This window comes from Xiphophorus maculatus, chromosome 21 (assembly GCF_002775205.1).
Source record: "Xiphophorus maculatus strain JP 163 A chromosome 21, X_maculatus-5.0-male, whole genome shotgun sequence".
NCBI lineage: Eukaryota > Metazoa > Chordata > Actinopteri > Cyprinodontiformes > Poeciliidae > Xiphophorus > Xiphophorus maculatus.
In genome coordinates, this window is record NC_036463.1 from 8,679,224 (window position 1) to 8,692,856 (window position 13,633).

Sequence of the window (13,633 nt, forward strand, 5' to 3'; positions counted from 1 at the left end):
CAAACATGGCTTACTATGGCTTTATTCTTGATACGCCTAGGAATCGGGATATATGGAGTACAGGATTACTAAAATAATTCATAATAATGTACCTCCTTGTTTTTTTTTCCTCTCACCAATAAAAAAAATTACAACTCAAGTAATTAAATATGAGACAACACATGTCAAAATAAAAAGTTATTACTGACAGGATAACCTACTTTGTACAGAGGTCTGCGCAGGTCCTCTGAAGTGGGGGTTAATGTGGATGTTTTTGGGTTGAGTGGGCTGTTGCTGGTGATGCTGAGGGAAACTAGGTGGCGGGGAACTCATCATTCGAGGTGGGGGTTGTTCCAGCTGGGGTCGTAGCGGTGGGGAGCGATGAGCCAGGTGAGAGGGGAGCAGCGGCTGAAGAGCCTGCTGGGGAATGGGGCGTCCGTGCTCCTGGAAGGGAAGTGGCCCTCTTGGACGCGAAGGGTGGTGCTGATGGGACTGCAGATGCTGCTGATGCGGGGAAGGCATTCGAGAGGACGGCTGTTAATTGGAAAACGTAAGAAAACGAGACAAGCTGTCAAAACACAGGTCTTCCCATTAAGAATGACACCATTTCATTTGCAACATGAGGTGTAACTGTTAAACAGAATCTTAATTTAAGGAGTATTTATATATTAGTGGACACTTTCAAAGTGAGCTACAGTGAACATGATTCACAAACATAAACATCTGTACCTGCAAAAAATATACTAACCAACTGATAAATGCTGGGGGGATCAAACGGTAAAGCTCAGTGGTGTTTCAAATTGATCTTTGATAATTGGTCAAACAAACAAACATGCCACTGACCACATTAGTCAAATGGTAAAAACCTGACAATTACAGTATGCCACAAAAAGCACGACCTCATTAACTCCAGACAACAAACTGTTTGTGGTGTTGGCATGTCATCTATGTGCCATTAATTTTTCATTCCCTGTGTTGGTGTTGTGTTTGGAATTTTACAGCTTATTATCATTAATTAATATAACCTAAAAAAATGCAGTGCTGGAGTTTAAATGCAGCCTTGAGAACTAGTTTAACCTTAGGGGTTCTCTTTAGCTCAGTTTGTTTTGTTACCTGTAGCCTTGAGCTAAAGTTTGAAGAACCGCCACAGATCTATACAGCTTTTGTTTAAAAATTTATTTAAAAGATATTCATTTCAGTTTGGTTTATGTGTACTACTTACAGAAGGCATCGTTGCAGCATATTAAGCAGAAAAAGCTTTTTTTTTTTTACAAGAAAAAGCCTGATATCAACAGTTCAGATTGTTCTTGTAGTTTCTATAACATGAATATAACTGAATATGTACAAGAGAAAAATCAGGTGAGTTATTTATAGAAAATAGAACTCTTGGAGAAGCTATTTTCCGCAAGTAGCCACTAATAAGTGAAACTAAAATTAGAAAAACATCAAACTGGAGATATGCTCTGACGATTAGAAGCTGTACATATATTTGATGTATGTTGTCATTGGAAAGACAGACTTCAAAACAAGATCTATCAAATAAAAATATTGTAGCATGACGCGTCGAGGACAAAGTCAAATAAAAACATTGTGTGAGGAGTCGTGGGCAGAGTCAAATGAGTTTTTTCATGCTTTTCTGTTCAAGTATAAACATTACTTAGTGTCAAAGTTTGATTTGGTGTTACTGCAACATGGTACAACCATGTCTTTGGTTCTGCCCACATATCATGTTGGTATATATAAAATTTGGTTTATTGGAAAACAAACAAAAAAAATCATGTCTTGCTACATTACCACTAAAGTATCAATGTTATTATTCAAAATAGTGTATATAAGGTAAATAAGGTTCCTCTCAGTACATCGATACAGATTTACACCCTGATAATTTGGAGGTTAGAGTTGTCAAAACAGAAGATATTTGACATTATTTAAATGTATTAAACCTGCATTTGTGCTAAACAGATTTTACAAAAAAATTGTCACAAATGTCACAAGTTGATAGCATAAAAAGGAAATAATGCACACTACATCCAGGTAATATAAAATGACCATAAAAGAGGCTTGTACTTGCAGATCAAAGTGCAAAAATCTGCTTTCTAAAAAAAACTGACTCAGGAGTATTGAACTGAAAAGAATACGCTAAGCTGTTCATTTTGAAAACCATGTATTATTTCCAATCCACTTGAAAACTATACCCTAACTTTGTTTTGGTCTGTCACAATAAATTTGTATATAATATGTAAATTATTGTAAGGGAGAGACACTTTCAAAAAATCCAAATGGACCCAAATGGAATTTGGGCAGATAAGTTCATCAGTTTACCTGTATGCTCATGTTTCCCATCAGGGGCAGCATTTGGTCATGCATTTTTCTTCTTTGTCCTCCTCTAAAATCTGCCATTCCAAAGCCAGAGAAACCTCCTCTTCCTCTGCCTCCTCGCCCCCCTCCTCCCATTCCTGCTCCTCTGCCTCGGCCTCCGTGACGGTTTTGTCTCTTCTGCCGTTCCTGCACCTCAAACTCCATCAAGTCTTTCTTGGCCTTGTCTGAAAGCTCTGGAGACACGTAGAAACATAATATTCATGCCTTCCTCTTTCAGGGAGAAAAGTATAAATTATCCACAAAAATAATCAAGAAAACAGAAAAAGCATACCTAGAGTTTCAGGGATGTGCCTTTTTTTACTGCCAGAATCCGCGAGGCGCACAACAGCGCCATCCTTCCTCTCAGATTTAAACCGTATTCTGCCAGATTCTGCACCTTCTTCATCCTCTTCATCAGACTCCTCCTGCGTTTCATCCTCAAGAAGAGTCTTATTCCCACCCTGAAGACAGTGCCCAACATTAAAATCACAAGTACCATGGCAGTGTGTGGTGTAGAGGTAGAGCAGCTGCAGCTGTCCAGGATTCGATTCCTGAATCTGAAACTTATGCTGCATTGTCTTTCCCCCAAATCCCTCTACTGCTGCAAATAAAAGCCACTAATACTAAGAAAAAAAAAAAACACACACAAGTAAATCACTTAAAATGTTCCAGCTACAATTACAGTAATTCATGCCAGAGTTACTATTCTTTTAGCCATCCAGGTTTTTAGTGTAAAAAAATGTTATCTTAAAAATTATAACAACTTTTACAGAAGAGAGTTGCATTTGTCAGAAACAGGTCGATTTCATAGAGATCTTTAACTTGAAGCTCTATGGTATCAAGAAGCTGTCTAAGCCTGACAAAGAGTCTACTGAGAAAACATTAGCTAAAAATAATATAAAGACATCCACAGATGAACCAGTCAACTGACTGATAATACAAAGGTCAAATACTAAGAATTGTTTGTTTTTTTCCATGAAATGCATAACTTCCAAGAAGCATACAGCGTTTTTGGTCTATAAAAACATCAACTAGCAGTCTTGAGCACCATCAAAACAAAGAAAGGTTAAGGAAACGTTTTGCTGCAATGATGGTTGCAAAATCTCTTTTGACTTTCCACAACAGAATGAAACCAATATTACTGGTAAAACAGAACAAATTTTAAAAAAAAAGATTAAGTTGTAATATCAAAAATTTATACCATTAAGGAACATTATATATAAACAAAATTTAAAAATGTTGATATATTTCTTATTCCTAGGGTCAAGTCAGTTTTATTTTGCAGGAGTGTGGGCAAAAAACGTAGATTAGATTAGAAAAGTTGCTCATTTCTGACTTGGTACATTTCCCTTTTGATTATTTTCTTTTATCTCTAATAGGTACAATAAAAATGTTATTTTTTTAATATAAATTTGTTAAAAAGAAATTATGACAAAATTGAGAAAAGTCATACAAATGAGAAGTATGTGTTATGTAGTTTTACATTTAATCACAAATCAAAGTACTCAGTCCAGACCCACCTCCTCTGTCTCATAGACTGGAAGTTCCTCTGTAGCGTCTTTTTCTTGCTGCTCTACTCCTCTCCCCTCCTCAGCATCTTCCTCCTGAGTCGTTTCTGCTTCATTGCCATTAGATCTTTGAAATTCCTCATTCTTAAACGTAAATACACAAAATAAGTGTCAGTTCTCTGATATTTACCAACAATGTACTACTGTATTTTAGAAATTCTTGGTCTAAAAAATCATATCCTATTCCTGTTAGAAAGTAAAATAGCAAGAATAATCTCAACAAACAAATGAATAGAAGCAAAAGAGGTGAGTGAATTAAGAAAAATACAGGTTTGTTGAATTAATGTAGGATTTGCATTTTAGATATATACATTTTTTACATCAACAGAGACAAAAAACAAAAGAGAACGGAGACCAAAATGTTATGGTGAGGATTTGGAAGGCACCAGGGAGCCCCACCCCTTTCCAAAGGCAAATTACCATAACAGTGGGAGCAAGGCTTCATTACTATTCCTGACAGCATTTGAAATTCAATGAGATGTAAATGTTTGACATGATATACAGAAATGCAGGCACAGATAAAAACACTCCTCCCTGCTTCAGTGATGGTGAAAATATCATTGACTGACTCCTCACAAATCACTGTTATTGGCTGAACTGTAAGTTCACGACTGTGTAGCGAAGGAAGCAAAACATTTCAGGATGACAAATCAGTTTTTCTCTCTTTTTATCTTCATAACTGTTTCATTCGGCTTCTGATTCGTTGCGATTTATTATTATGAATTCAAAATAAACAAGTCTGCTGCAGAGGCAAAAATCTACAAGTCATTCACTTACTAACAGAGCTAGTAAAGTGATTCAGAGTAACAAGCATTAGCTGGTAAATAAGGTCAGATTGCAGGTCACACAACAGTGTTTCTCTGTTGTACCCCATTAACCTCCCAACTGGAAAGCACATAAATGCAAAACATAAAAACAAACTTGCATAGAAGCAAACAAATGGAGTGACTCTCCCAAGAGAGGAGAACATCTTAATCATTTAAACCAGTCCACATAATCCTCAATGAAACCAGGGTGAGCAAAGAGTCAAGGTCAACCAGGTTAGTGACCCTGTAAACAGCAAATACGCATCTATACTCACACATCCCCCTAGATTCAAAAGAGACAGCCACTTTGGCTAAGAAGGTCGACATCTTATCTTTGTTTTGAAAGGGGAGATGGGCTAATATATCTCTGTCAGGTGCCAAATACAATCACAACACGGTAAATGGAGCATAACAGACATTTGCACATGGATCTGGCCTTATCTTTGATCCTCTTAGTCTGGCTAAAGAGGAAAGGGAAACGAATAAAAGAGAAACTAACATCAATCATTAGAAAACTGTATGGAGTGTCCTTAGGAAGGTCAATAATCTTTTCACCTGTGTGAGACTTTATCAGATCCAGTGTAAAAGCCAGAAAGGGGGGGGGGCCTCCCACATTAACCTCTGGCGATTGGCAGCACATCTCCCCAACACAAAGAGGCTTCTCGCTGCTCTAAAGATACACGGGCCCAAGGTCACAATGGCAGTGGGATTTGAAGGCGACAGCGGCCAAACAAGCCGTCAAGTAAACTTTGTCAGCAAGATGGAGAAATTTGCTGGCAGGAGGCGATAATGATTTTAATCGTCCTCTGCCCAAAAAACGCCAACAGATGTCTCCGTCTCCTGAATAGATTTTTTTTCATCCTGACTTCTCCTAAGACGAGACATTATCTCTAGGACACAATAGAGGGGGGGGAGAAAATGTGAGTGGGAGAACGTGTGGGTGTGATTGTGTGTGTGCATGTGAACCTTTACACAGCAGCAACAAGCAAATGTGAAAACTCACTTGAAATTCACCGTCTAATGGCTCGTTGATGTCGATGTCTAGCACTTCATACTGGTAGCCATCGTCACCCTCAGCTGGCTCTCCGGCATAATCAATTTGGTTCTCAGACATCTCTGTGTTGTCCTCCTGGTTGTAGGATTCTGCATATGCATCTTCTTCTTGGCGGAACTCCTCTTCCTCTTCGCAGCCCTCTGCACCCAGATTCACGACATCATCTGCGTAGTCTACTTCCCGCAAGTTGCCCTGCTGGTTATAGGAAGCTCCCATGCTGTATGTAGCATGTTGACCACTGAGAGAGAAAACAACATTAGAGCTGCTGGGACTCATTGTGATAGTTAATCACCTCAACAAAAGCTAAATTATTAAACGTGACAAAATGATTATTGAAATAATCATCAACTAATTTTGTGATAGAGTAATAGTTAGTTGCAGTATACAGGCTCAGTAAAAAGTCATTTGCTGAAAGAACAACTGATGTTAAGACAAGCAGAAAAGGTTGAGATTTTCATATGTTGTTAGAATTATTATTTTTAGCTTCCTTTGACACAGATAGTCAAGCGTACTCCAAAGGATTGCTGTTATTGTATTTCAGGTCATAAAATGTTTATTTTCTTATATAAAAAAGAAATTGAACTATTTGTTTATTTGCCTCTTCTAGTGTATTCCCAGTATTTTTTTTTAAAAGCTTAAGTGTTTAAATGAAAAATCAGCAGAATGTGACCCTTTTTTATCCAAATAATAATCTGAGTAATCAATTAATCATAAGAATAAGTGATTTACATTTCTCTTCTTGAAATTTGCCCTTCACGTCAATGCAGGATGCTAATCAGCTGAACGTTTTGCAAAGTGTGGAAAACATCATCATACTGTAAAGTAACTGCCAAAGCCCTGAATATTATTTTGAACTTTTGCTGTTTTAAGCACCTTTGTCTAGCTAATTTTAAATATAAAATAATACTTTTTAAAAAAGACATAAACTGGTGAATAAAGTTAATACATTACATGGAAACATAATCCAATATTTAATTTTAGTAAAGGGTTTAAAAAAAACATATTACTCAGAGCTACAGTCATGACTGAAAAGGTATTAAGGGTGGCATCGTATATATCTTTGAAGAATCTGCTTTTTCTACCTATATTTTGCTCTTTATTGAAGTACAAAATGTGAAATAAATTGAAGAAATTAACTACATAAAAATGCTTTGAATATCTTGAGGGAAATCAGCTGCTTTAATTAGTTGCTACATTGACAAAAATGTCAATTAGATTAATAAAAGAGGCAGGGCTAAAGTGTCAGAGAAACAGAAGCAAACACTGATGCTAAATCTGAGCTACAAAATAATCTGGAAACATTATTTTATGGAAATGTACCTCATGTTCAGGTCGTCATCGTCACTTTGAAGAAGGTCATCATTTAGCTCTTCATCTGACATTTCTGAAGGATTCTAAAACAAAGTTAAAAAACATCATTCTAATGTGACATTTTCAGTCCATGTTAAAATTGCACTGCCTATGCCTCTTTTAGGAGTGTGTGTGTTTGTTAAAGGCGTGGGGGCAGGTCACCTCCAACCCCTGAGGATGCTTTATTCCCATGTGGTGAAGACAATCTGGGCAGGTCAACACTGGCCTTTTTTGTCCACTACATTTCCTCCTGTTTCACATCAACAGTTCCCCCTGCAGAGGAGCCACCTGCTACATGTCCAATCCTCACAACTATTCTCAAGGGTTTCAACAGTAATATTGCCTAATGTTTTGGGCGTCATATTCCTGTCGTAAGCACAAAATCCGCTTCAAACTCAATTGTTTTGCTGCTGCAAAATAAAACAACAACCGACTCCCAAACATTTTTGTTTACGCTTACCTTTTTAGCAGACAGCCAGTCTTCCTCCAACAAATCCTCTTCCAAATCACTGGACAATAGAAAATTAGAGCAGTGTCAAATAAACAAATAAATAGATGGATAATGCAGATAGAATTAACCCTGCCTTGTTTTTTTACTACAGAGCACTAGTCATTTTTTAGTATCTTGAAGATTAAAGTCATCTTGCAGCCCCAGAGGTTACTACATGAGGATAGCAGTGTAAAAACAATTGCCCTTAAACCAGTGGTTCCCAAAGATTTTCTTCTGGGCCCCCGCAGTGGTTCCCAAAGATTTACTGGCGCCCCCTATGGATTACAATAAAATCCTCCCACCCCTCCCCCCCCAAAAAAAAAATCAACTGGGCACACACATCGTTCAACCAGACATAAACCTATACACATATTTTGTTTTGAAACTCCACTGAAGTTTATTTCACACTTCAGGTTGCAACACAACACACTACAAACCATCTTTACAGTGAAACACTTTTGTGTAACTGTTTTTTTCTTTTTTTCCATTCATTCATAAAGCTTCCCGCGTCCCCACCTCCCCCCAGGAGGTGCGCCCCAAACTTTGGGAACCACTGCCTTAAACAATTTCTATGTTTGAATTTTCTGTTGTTTCGTACTAAATAGATAAGTGACTCTTAGATATTTGGAAGGATACATAAACAATGACTTGACAGTTAGCTTAAAGGTGAAAATTTTAAGAGACAGTTTTGACTGTTCCTAAAACCATATTGTCACTCAGGTTGTCAATCTGCAAGATTATATTTTGTTCATAAAAAAATACAATGTTTTACAGGACCTTTTACATGACCCTTACAGGAAATTGACCCTTTTTACTCTATTGAGCTATTAGCAATGACATAATAGCTTTATTTTTAGAAATTAGCATTGGACGACATATCTTTTTAATATTGTTAAGCATTCGCCTCAAAAAATGTATAAATTCGCCATCTGCACAGATCTTTAATGTTTCATAACTATACAGATAACAGGTATGTATATTTTTGAGGCGTTCTAACATACTTTTAACATTAACTTCTTAGATTAAAAGAACAATTTTAAGTTTCTGTTTGACTAAACAATAAGAGCAATGCTGTATGTAGCTGTTCCTTGGTAAATGCAGTAAACAAGCTCTAGCGTCACCATAGCAGGATTGTTTACATCTATGAATCGTAATCACTGGAGTCCCTCTACTAAACACAGGGCACTGCTGCAGAAAAATCAGTTGCTATAAAGCAGGAATGGTAGATAATTAACATTTAACAGCAAGTACAGCAACACAAAACAAGTTTTATTGTTTGAAGGCTCATATTGCAGCACATTTCATTGGTAATATTCAAAGTCTCATATAATTTAAGACTGTTTTGGCTCCCAACAAAGTCACAGGTATGAAAGGAAGATCATTTTGATATGAGGTTTTACCTCTCCAGAGCATCTTCACCCCTTCTTCTGCGGGAACGCTCAGCACCAGGTTTGTCATACTCATCAAAGTCAAAGTCTGCAACAGAGAAACAGTTTCTCTTATAAATATACTACCAATTGCCGTTTTGCAGTAAAACATGATCATCTTTAATACCAGTTTAAATATTTACTTGTTTTTGGATAACAACAGTATTTTCTCATTTATTAATTCAAGTGAGCTACTTTAGTATCAAGGAACAATAAGGGACAAGATTTTATGTGAAAGCTTCAATTAATAAATTAACAAATCAGCAACAGCTCATAAAATACATAATCTGCAAACAATCTTGTATAGACATAAAATTACTAGCAATGAATTAAAAAAAATACAGTTACATGATTATTGTCAAGCAGGGCATCTTAAGATATTGTCTATTAATACTCATTATCTAAGAATAGCACAGTTCAGCAACTCCAATCATTGTCAACACTAACACTGATAATATTATCTTGGCAGCATGTCTGATAAGGAAAACTTCAAGAAACAATCTAACTTTTGATGTTAACTTAAGATTTACAAACATGGCCCTAAAAACTAAACCACTGGAGACACAAGGCATAACGAAGAGCTACAAAGTTGAGTGCCAGATATTAGAAATCCAAAGCAAGATTGGCCATTTTTTCTTCACAGCAACTGGTCCATGAGGATTTTTGTGCTATGTGATGAAATTTCTACCCTGTGAATAACATTTACAAGTGTAGAAGTGTTCTTTGCTAATGTGTTTTTAGCTACTTAATACCAAACTTTAATTAGCTTACACTTCTGTGTATGAGCACCCTTGAAGCAGCTTTTAATATATGCCCCAAAGACATTTAGAAGAGAGAGGAAAGAGAAATGAGACAGAAAACTTAAAAAAATAGGTTAATGAGATGGGGACAAGTTTTGCCACAGTATTTCAGCACGTATCCTAAATGTACTTTAAGTTTAACTTTTTAGGTTAGTTCAAGACTTTATTTAATTCTGTCTGTCTGAATCATAAAAATTTGCTCACTGATGTTGATGGAGAATACTTTTTAGCTTCAACCATGAAGTTTTTAAAACGGCAACTATGCCAAGCAGTCACATGACTTAGCATTGGTACATCAGCATTACAGACATACCAATGCTATAGCAAACACATATCAATTTACTGAGAACAAAACCTGAAAACATTTCGTTTTTGATTAGGTGTGCAGCACATACATTTTTCAATTTGTAACATAAACATCTAAAGAAAATTAGAAAACAACACACAAAATAGGTCAGAATACTGCAAGTAGCATAACTTAAAAATGTATTAATACTGTGCATGTGGGATCACTTAAAATAATAATAAAAGCAAAATGTTCAGGAATGCTGAATTCTTAGACAGTGACCCAGCATATTGAGAACCACATCAAGTAACCCCCAAAATCATATTTTTGAGGTAAATATTATTACACTAAATATATATGGATCAACTTCAACTATGTATTATTTCAGCAATTTTATTTTAAGTGCATTTTCAGATGCATAGAAATGTCTTTAGTGAGTGAATGATTTATTCAAGCTGAAAGTTGTCAGGGTTTATACGTTAAAATACACCCTGCAAAGTTACAAACCTCAACGAATAAGAAGAACACAGACTATGTTATGTCAGACTAGAACCTTATTTAAAAACTCATATCTAAAATGTAGAATGGGAACACCAACAACTGGGTGCACCCTTAATACATGCATAGAGATTTCCAGGTTTATAAATATATTCAGAATCTGAATACATATAAATTTTTTAAAACAGCGTCTATATAAGATTCCTTCCCTACATGATTGAGTTCTTGTTCTAGAAGCATAGTGTAATTTGAAAAACGCAAAATAAAATAAAATAGAATAAACATGACTTTTTTTAGTCATTCATTCACTATATAGGCAGGACCGACAGAAATATAACCTTTCCAAATTCTGAGACTATTCTCTAGTATTTACTGATGTTTGAGAATGTGTTCTTGCATTATTATGCCATTATCATTATTTTACTTGAAAATGTTCTCAAAACGACAATATTATTATTTATCACAATAACTTCTGAGACAATTTATCATCAAGCAAAAGTTGTTATTGTGACAAGTCTTTTTATTAATGTCTCCAAGATAAGATTTCTATATACATTTCCTCTGCATTTGGTAGGATTGCATTTGAACTGACTTCTCACAATAGTTTGCTGGAGTTGTGGTCTATTCCTCCTGACAGGACTGCTGGAACTGAGTAACATTTGTAGACCAAACCACTTACACACACCTTTTTAAATCTGCCCTCAACTTCTCTATAGGCTATAGATCAGGACTTTGTGATGGCTATGCCAAAGAATTGACTTTGTTGTCCTTAAGGCACTTTTTTAGCAATTTGGTTGTATGTTTCAGGTTACTGTCTATTTGGAAGATCAATCTGCAAAAGAGTTTTAACTTTCTGACTGATGTCTTTAGATGTTGCTTCAATACTTCCACATGACATTATTTCCTAATGCAGAGTGCACCAGTTCCTCCTTGAAGCAAAACAACCCCATTCTTTGCAGATGGATTGGTGTTCCTAGGCTTACAAGCATCCGATTTCATCATACAAGTGTAACATGGTCCTTACAACCAAACGGTTCCACTTTAGAATCATCAGGCCACAGGGCATGTCTCCAAAATAAAGTTGTTTGTCCCTGTGTTCACTTGCAAACTGAAATCTGACATTTTATGTTTCTTTCCTAGAATTTCAAAAAAGAAAGGTGTTAAAATACATCCAGGGGTCGGCCTCCATTTATCTCAACTGTGTCAATTAACCTGCCAGAATTTTCCAAAACCATGAAATCAACATCTGGGCTTTTCCTCTTTATTTAAAGAGACATTAATCATTCCGTATATAAACTTATGATCTTGAAGACATTAATAAGACATATTCTCTCTGTCATTATTGTGACATTTACCAAAACGAAAAAAAATTTTTATTGAACTAAATACTGTATAATCTGTCTGCAATTATTAATGCAACTATACGTGCACAGTAATGTTATTTTGGGTGAGCTCAAAACTACCCTCGTCTTAAGAAGCTTCGAAGCTTCTGATGGCCTCGATAATCTAATACCAAGTAAACACAACACGCCTCGAGTAAAAACACTCCGTAAATAGCAGTAATATAAATGTAAAATCACTAAACATCACGTTACTTTGGGGTTACACCAGCCATTCTAAAGTTGACAGATTTTTCTTGCAAGTTGTGCACCAATTTATAAGCTAGCTTGCGTGCTAGCTTACGTGTAATTGTTTCGTTCTTATAGCGTCAACGTGATTGAAGTAGTTTATTAAATTGATTATTATCACGTTTACAAAATTAGCTGTGCTATGTTGTTATTGGCGCTGTAAACATTTTTGGTGTTTTACATTCCGTCGCTGGTCTACAACACGGCCTACAACCTTGGCTGCAGCCTCCTTAGAAGCTGCCATTAGCATTAGCTAGCCATGTTAGCTTACAGCTAACTTAGCAATTTTAGGTCAAGAAAAAGAAAATACTCACCCTGAGCGTCGGCTGCCATTGTGCAAAGCCCAACCGCTTAAGGTTTACGGAAGCAGTGGGTGCATTTAATACTCAGAACGTCAACATTATGATAGTTAAAAAACGGAGTAGTGTGAAATAGCGTCTATACAGTAGCAGTCTCTCCCCACGACGACGGCACAAACATGGCAGAGGGAGGTTTGCGGCGATGATGAAATGGGGGTGGAGAGACAAGCAGGTCTTTCGATCTTTTTTGCTGCATAGACCCATTGCGTGCACTTCTAACGGTAACAAGAGCACCTTTCACTATTGCATTAGGACAGATGCACAATTTATTTTTAATTCACTACTATTAAAGCCTATATGTGTAAACTGCTTAGAACGACCAAGAAACTCAGAGGCGTTCCAATATGAATATATTGGATGCTCAAACCCCCCTGGTGTTTGTTTATTTATTTAGATGAATATTTTTAATATTTTTCAGAAGAATTTATACTTCTTGAGCTTATAATGCTTACTGGGATATTAACTAATATCCCAAATTCAGTGGTCAAAACAGTGAATTGAAGGGAGATGACGCAAGGTTTTCAACATTTTCTGCCAATAGAGGTCTGAAACATGTGGTGTACATATTTATTCAGCCACCTTTATTAAAGGACTATAAGATTAAAAGTTTTAATCTTATACTCCTAAATGAAATCCAGTACAGCTAATTGCCATTGGCATTACCCTATTTAAACACTATACACATATTTCATTTAAAGAAAAGTGGGATGAAGAAAATCACTGGTGAAACAAAGCCTTAAGAAGTTCTGTTTATAGCTGGGCTTTCAACTTCAGTCTTCACAGCCATGTGACCCGCAGATTTTAAATTAATCCCTGGTTTGGCAGACCTGAATTAAATTCAATAGACTCCTGCAAATGACCTAATTATTTAGAATTATTCAAAATAATTTAAAATCAGGTGTCTTGAAACAAAATCACATCTGTAAGTTGCAGGATACAGTATATCCTTCAGGATAAGATTGAGACTGTTAGTTTAAAGTTTGACAAGCTATGTGGAAGACACCGGAAACAACTCAATTAAGGTGTGTTC

At 36.2% G+C, this 13,633-nt stretch overlaps 1 protein-coding gene across 1 annotated transcript in view; it reads right to left on the reverse strand.

The window, feature by feature from the left end:
• The window catches only part of rbm33 (RNA binding motif protein 33), a 35,263-nt gene extending 22,532 nt beyond the window's left edge, over positions 1–12,731 (reverse strand). Inside the window, exons 1-9 of the mRNA XM_023325823.1 lie at positions 12,559–12,731; positions 9,006–9,081; positions 7,576–7,624; positions 7,086–7,159; positions 5,715–6,003; positions 3,858–3,989; positions 2,630–2,798; positions 2,302–2,531; positions 201–513 (exon numbers count right to left, since the gene is read on the reverse strand). Of these exons, the coding sequence (XP_023181591.1) occupies positions 201–513; positions 2,302–2,531; positions 2,630–2,798; positions 3,858–3,989; positions 5,715–6,003; positions 7,086–7,159; positions 7,576–7,624; positions 9,006–9,081; positions 12,559–12,577 (1,351 nt within the window). The 5' untranslated portion in view covers positions 12,578–12,731. The remainder of the gene's footprint in view (positions 1–200; positions 514–2,301; positions 2,532–2,629; positions 2,799–3,857; positions 3,990–5,714; positions 6,004–7,085; positions 7,160–7,575; positions 7,625–9,005; positions 9,082–12,558) is intronic.
• Positions 12,732–13,633: the final 902 nt, after the last annotated feature.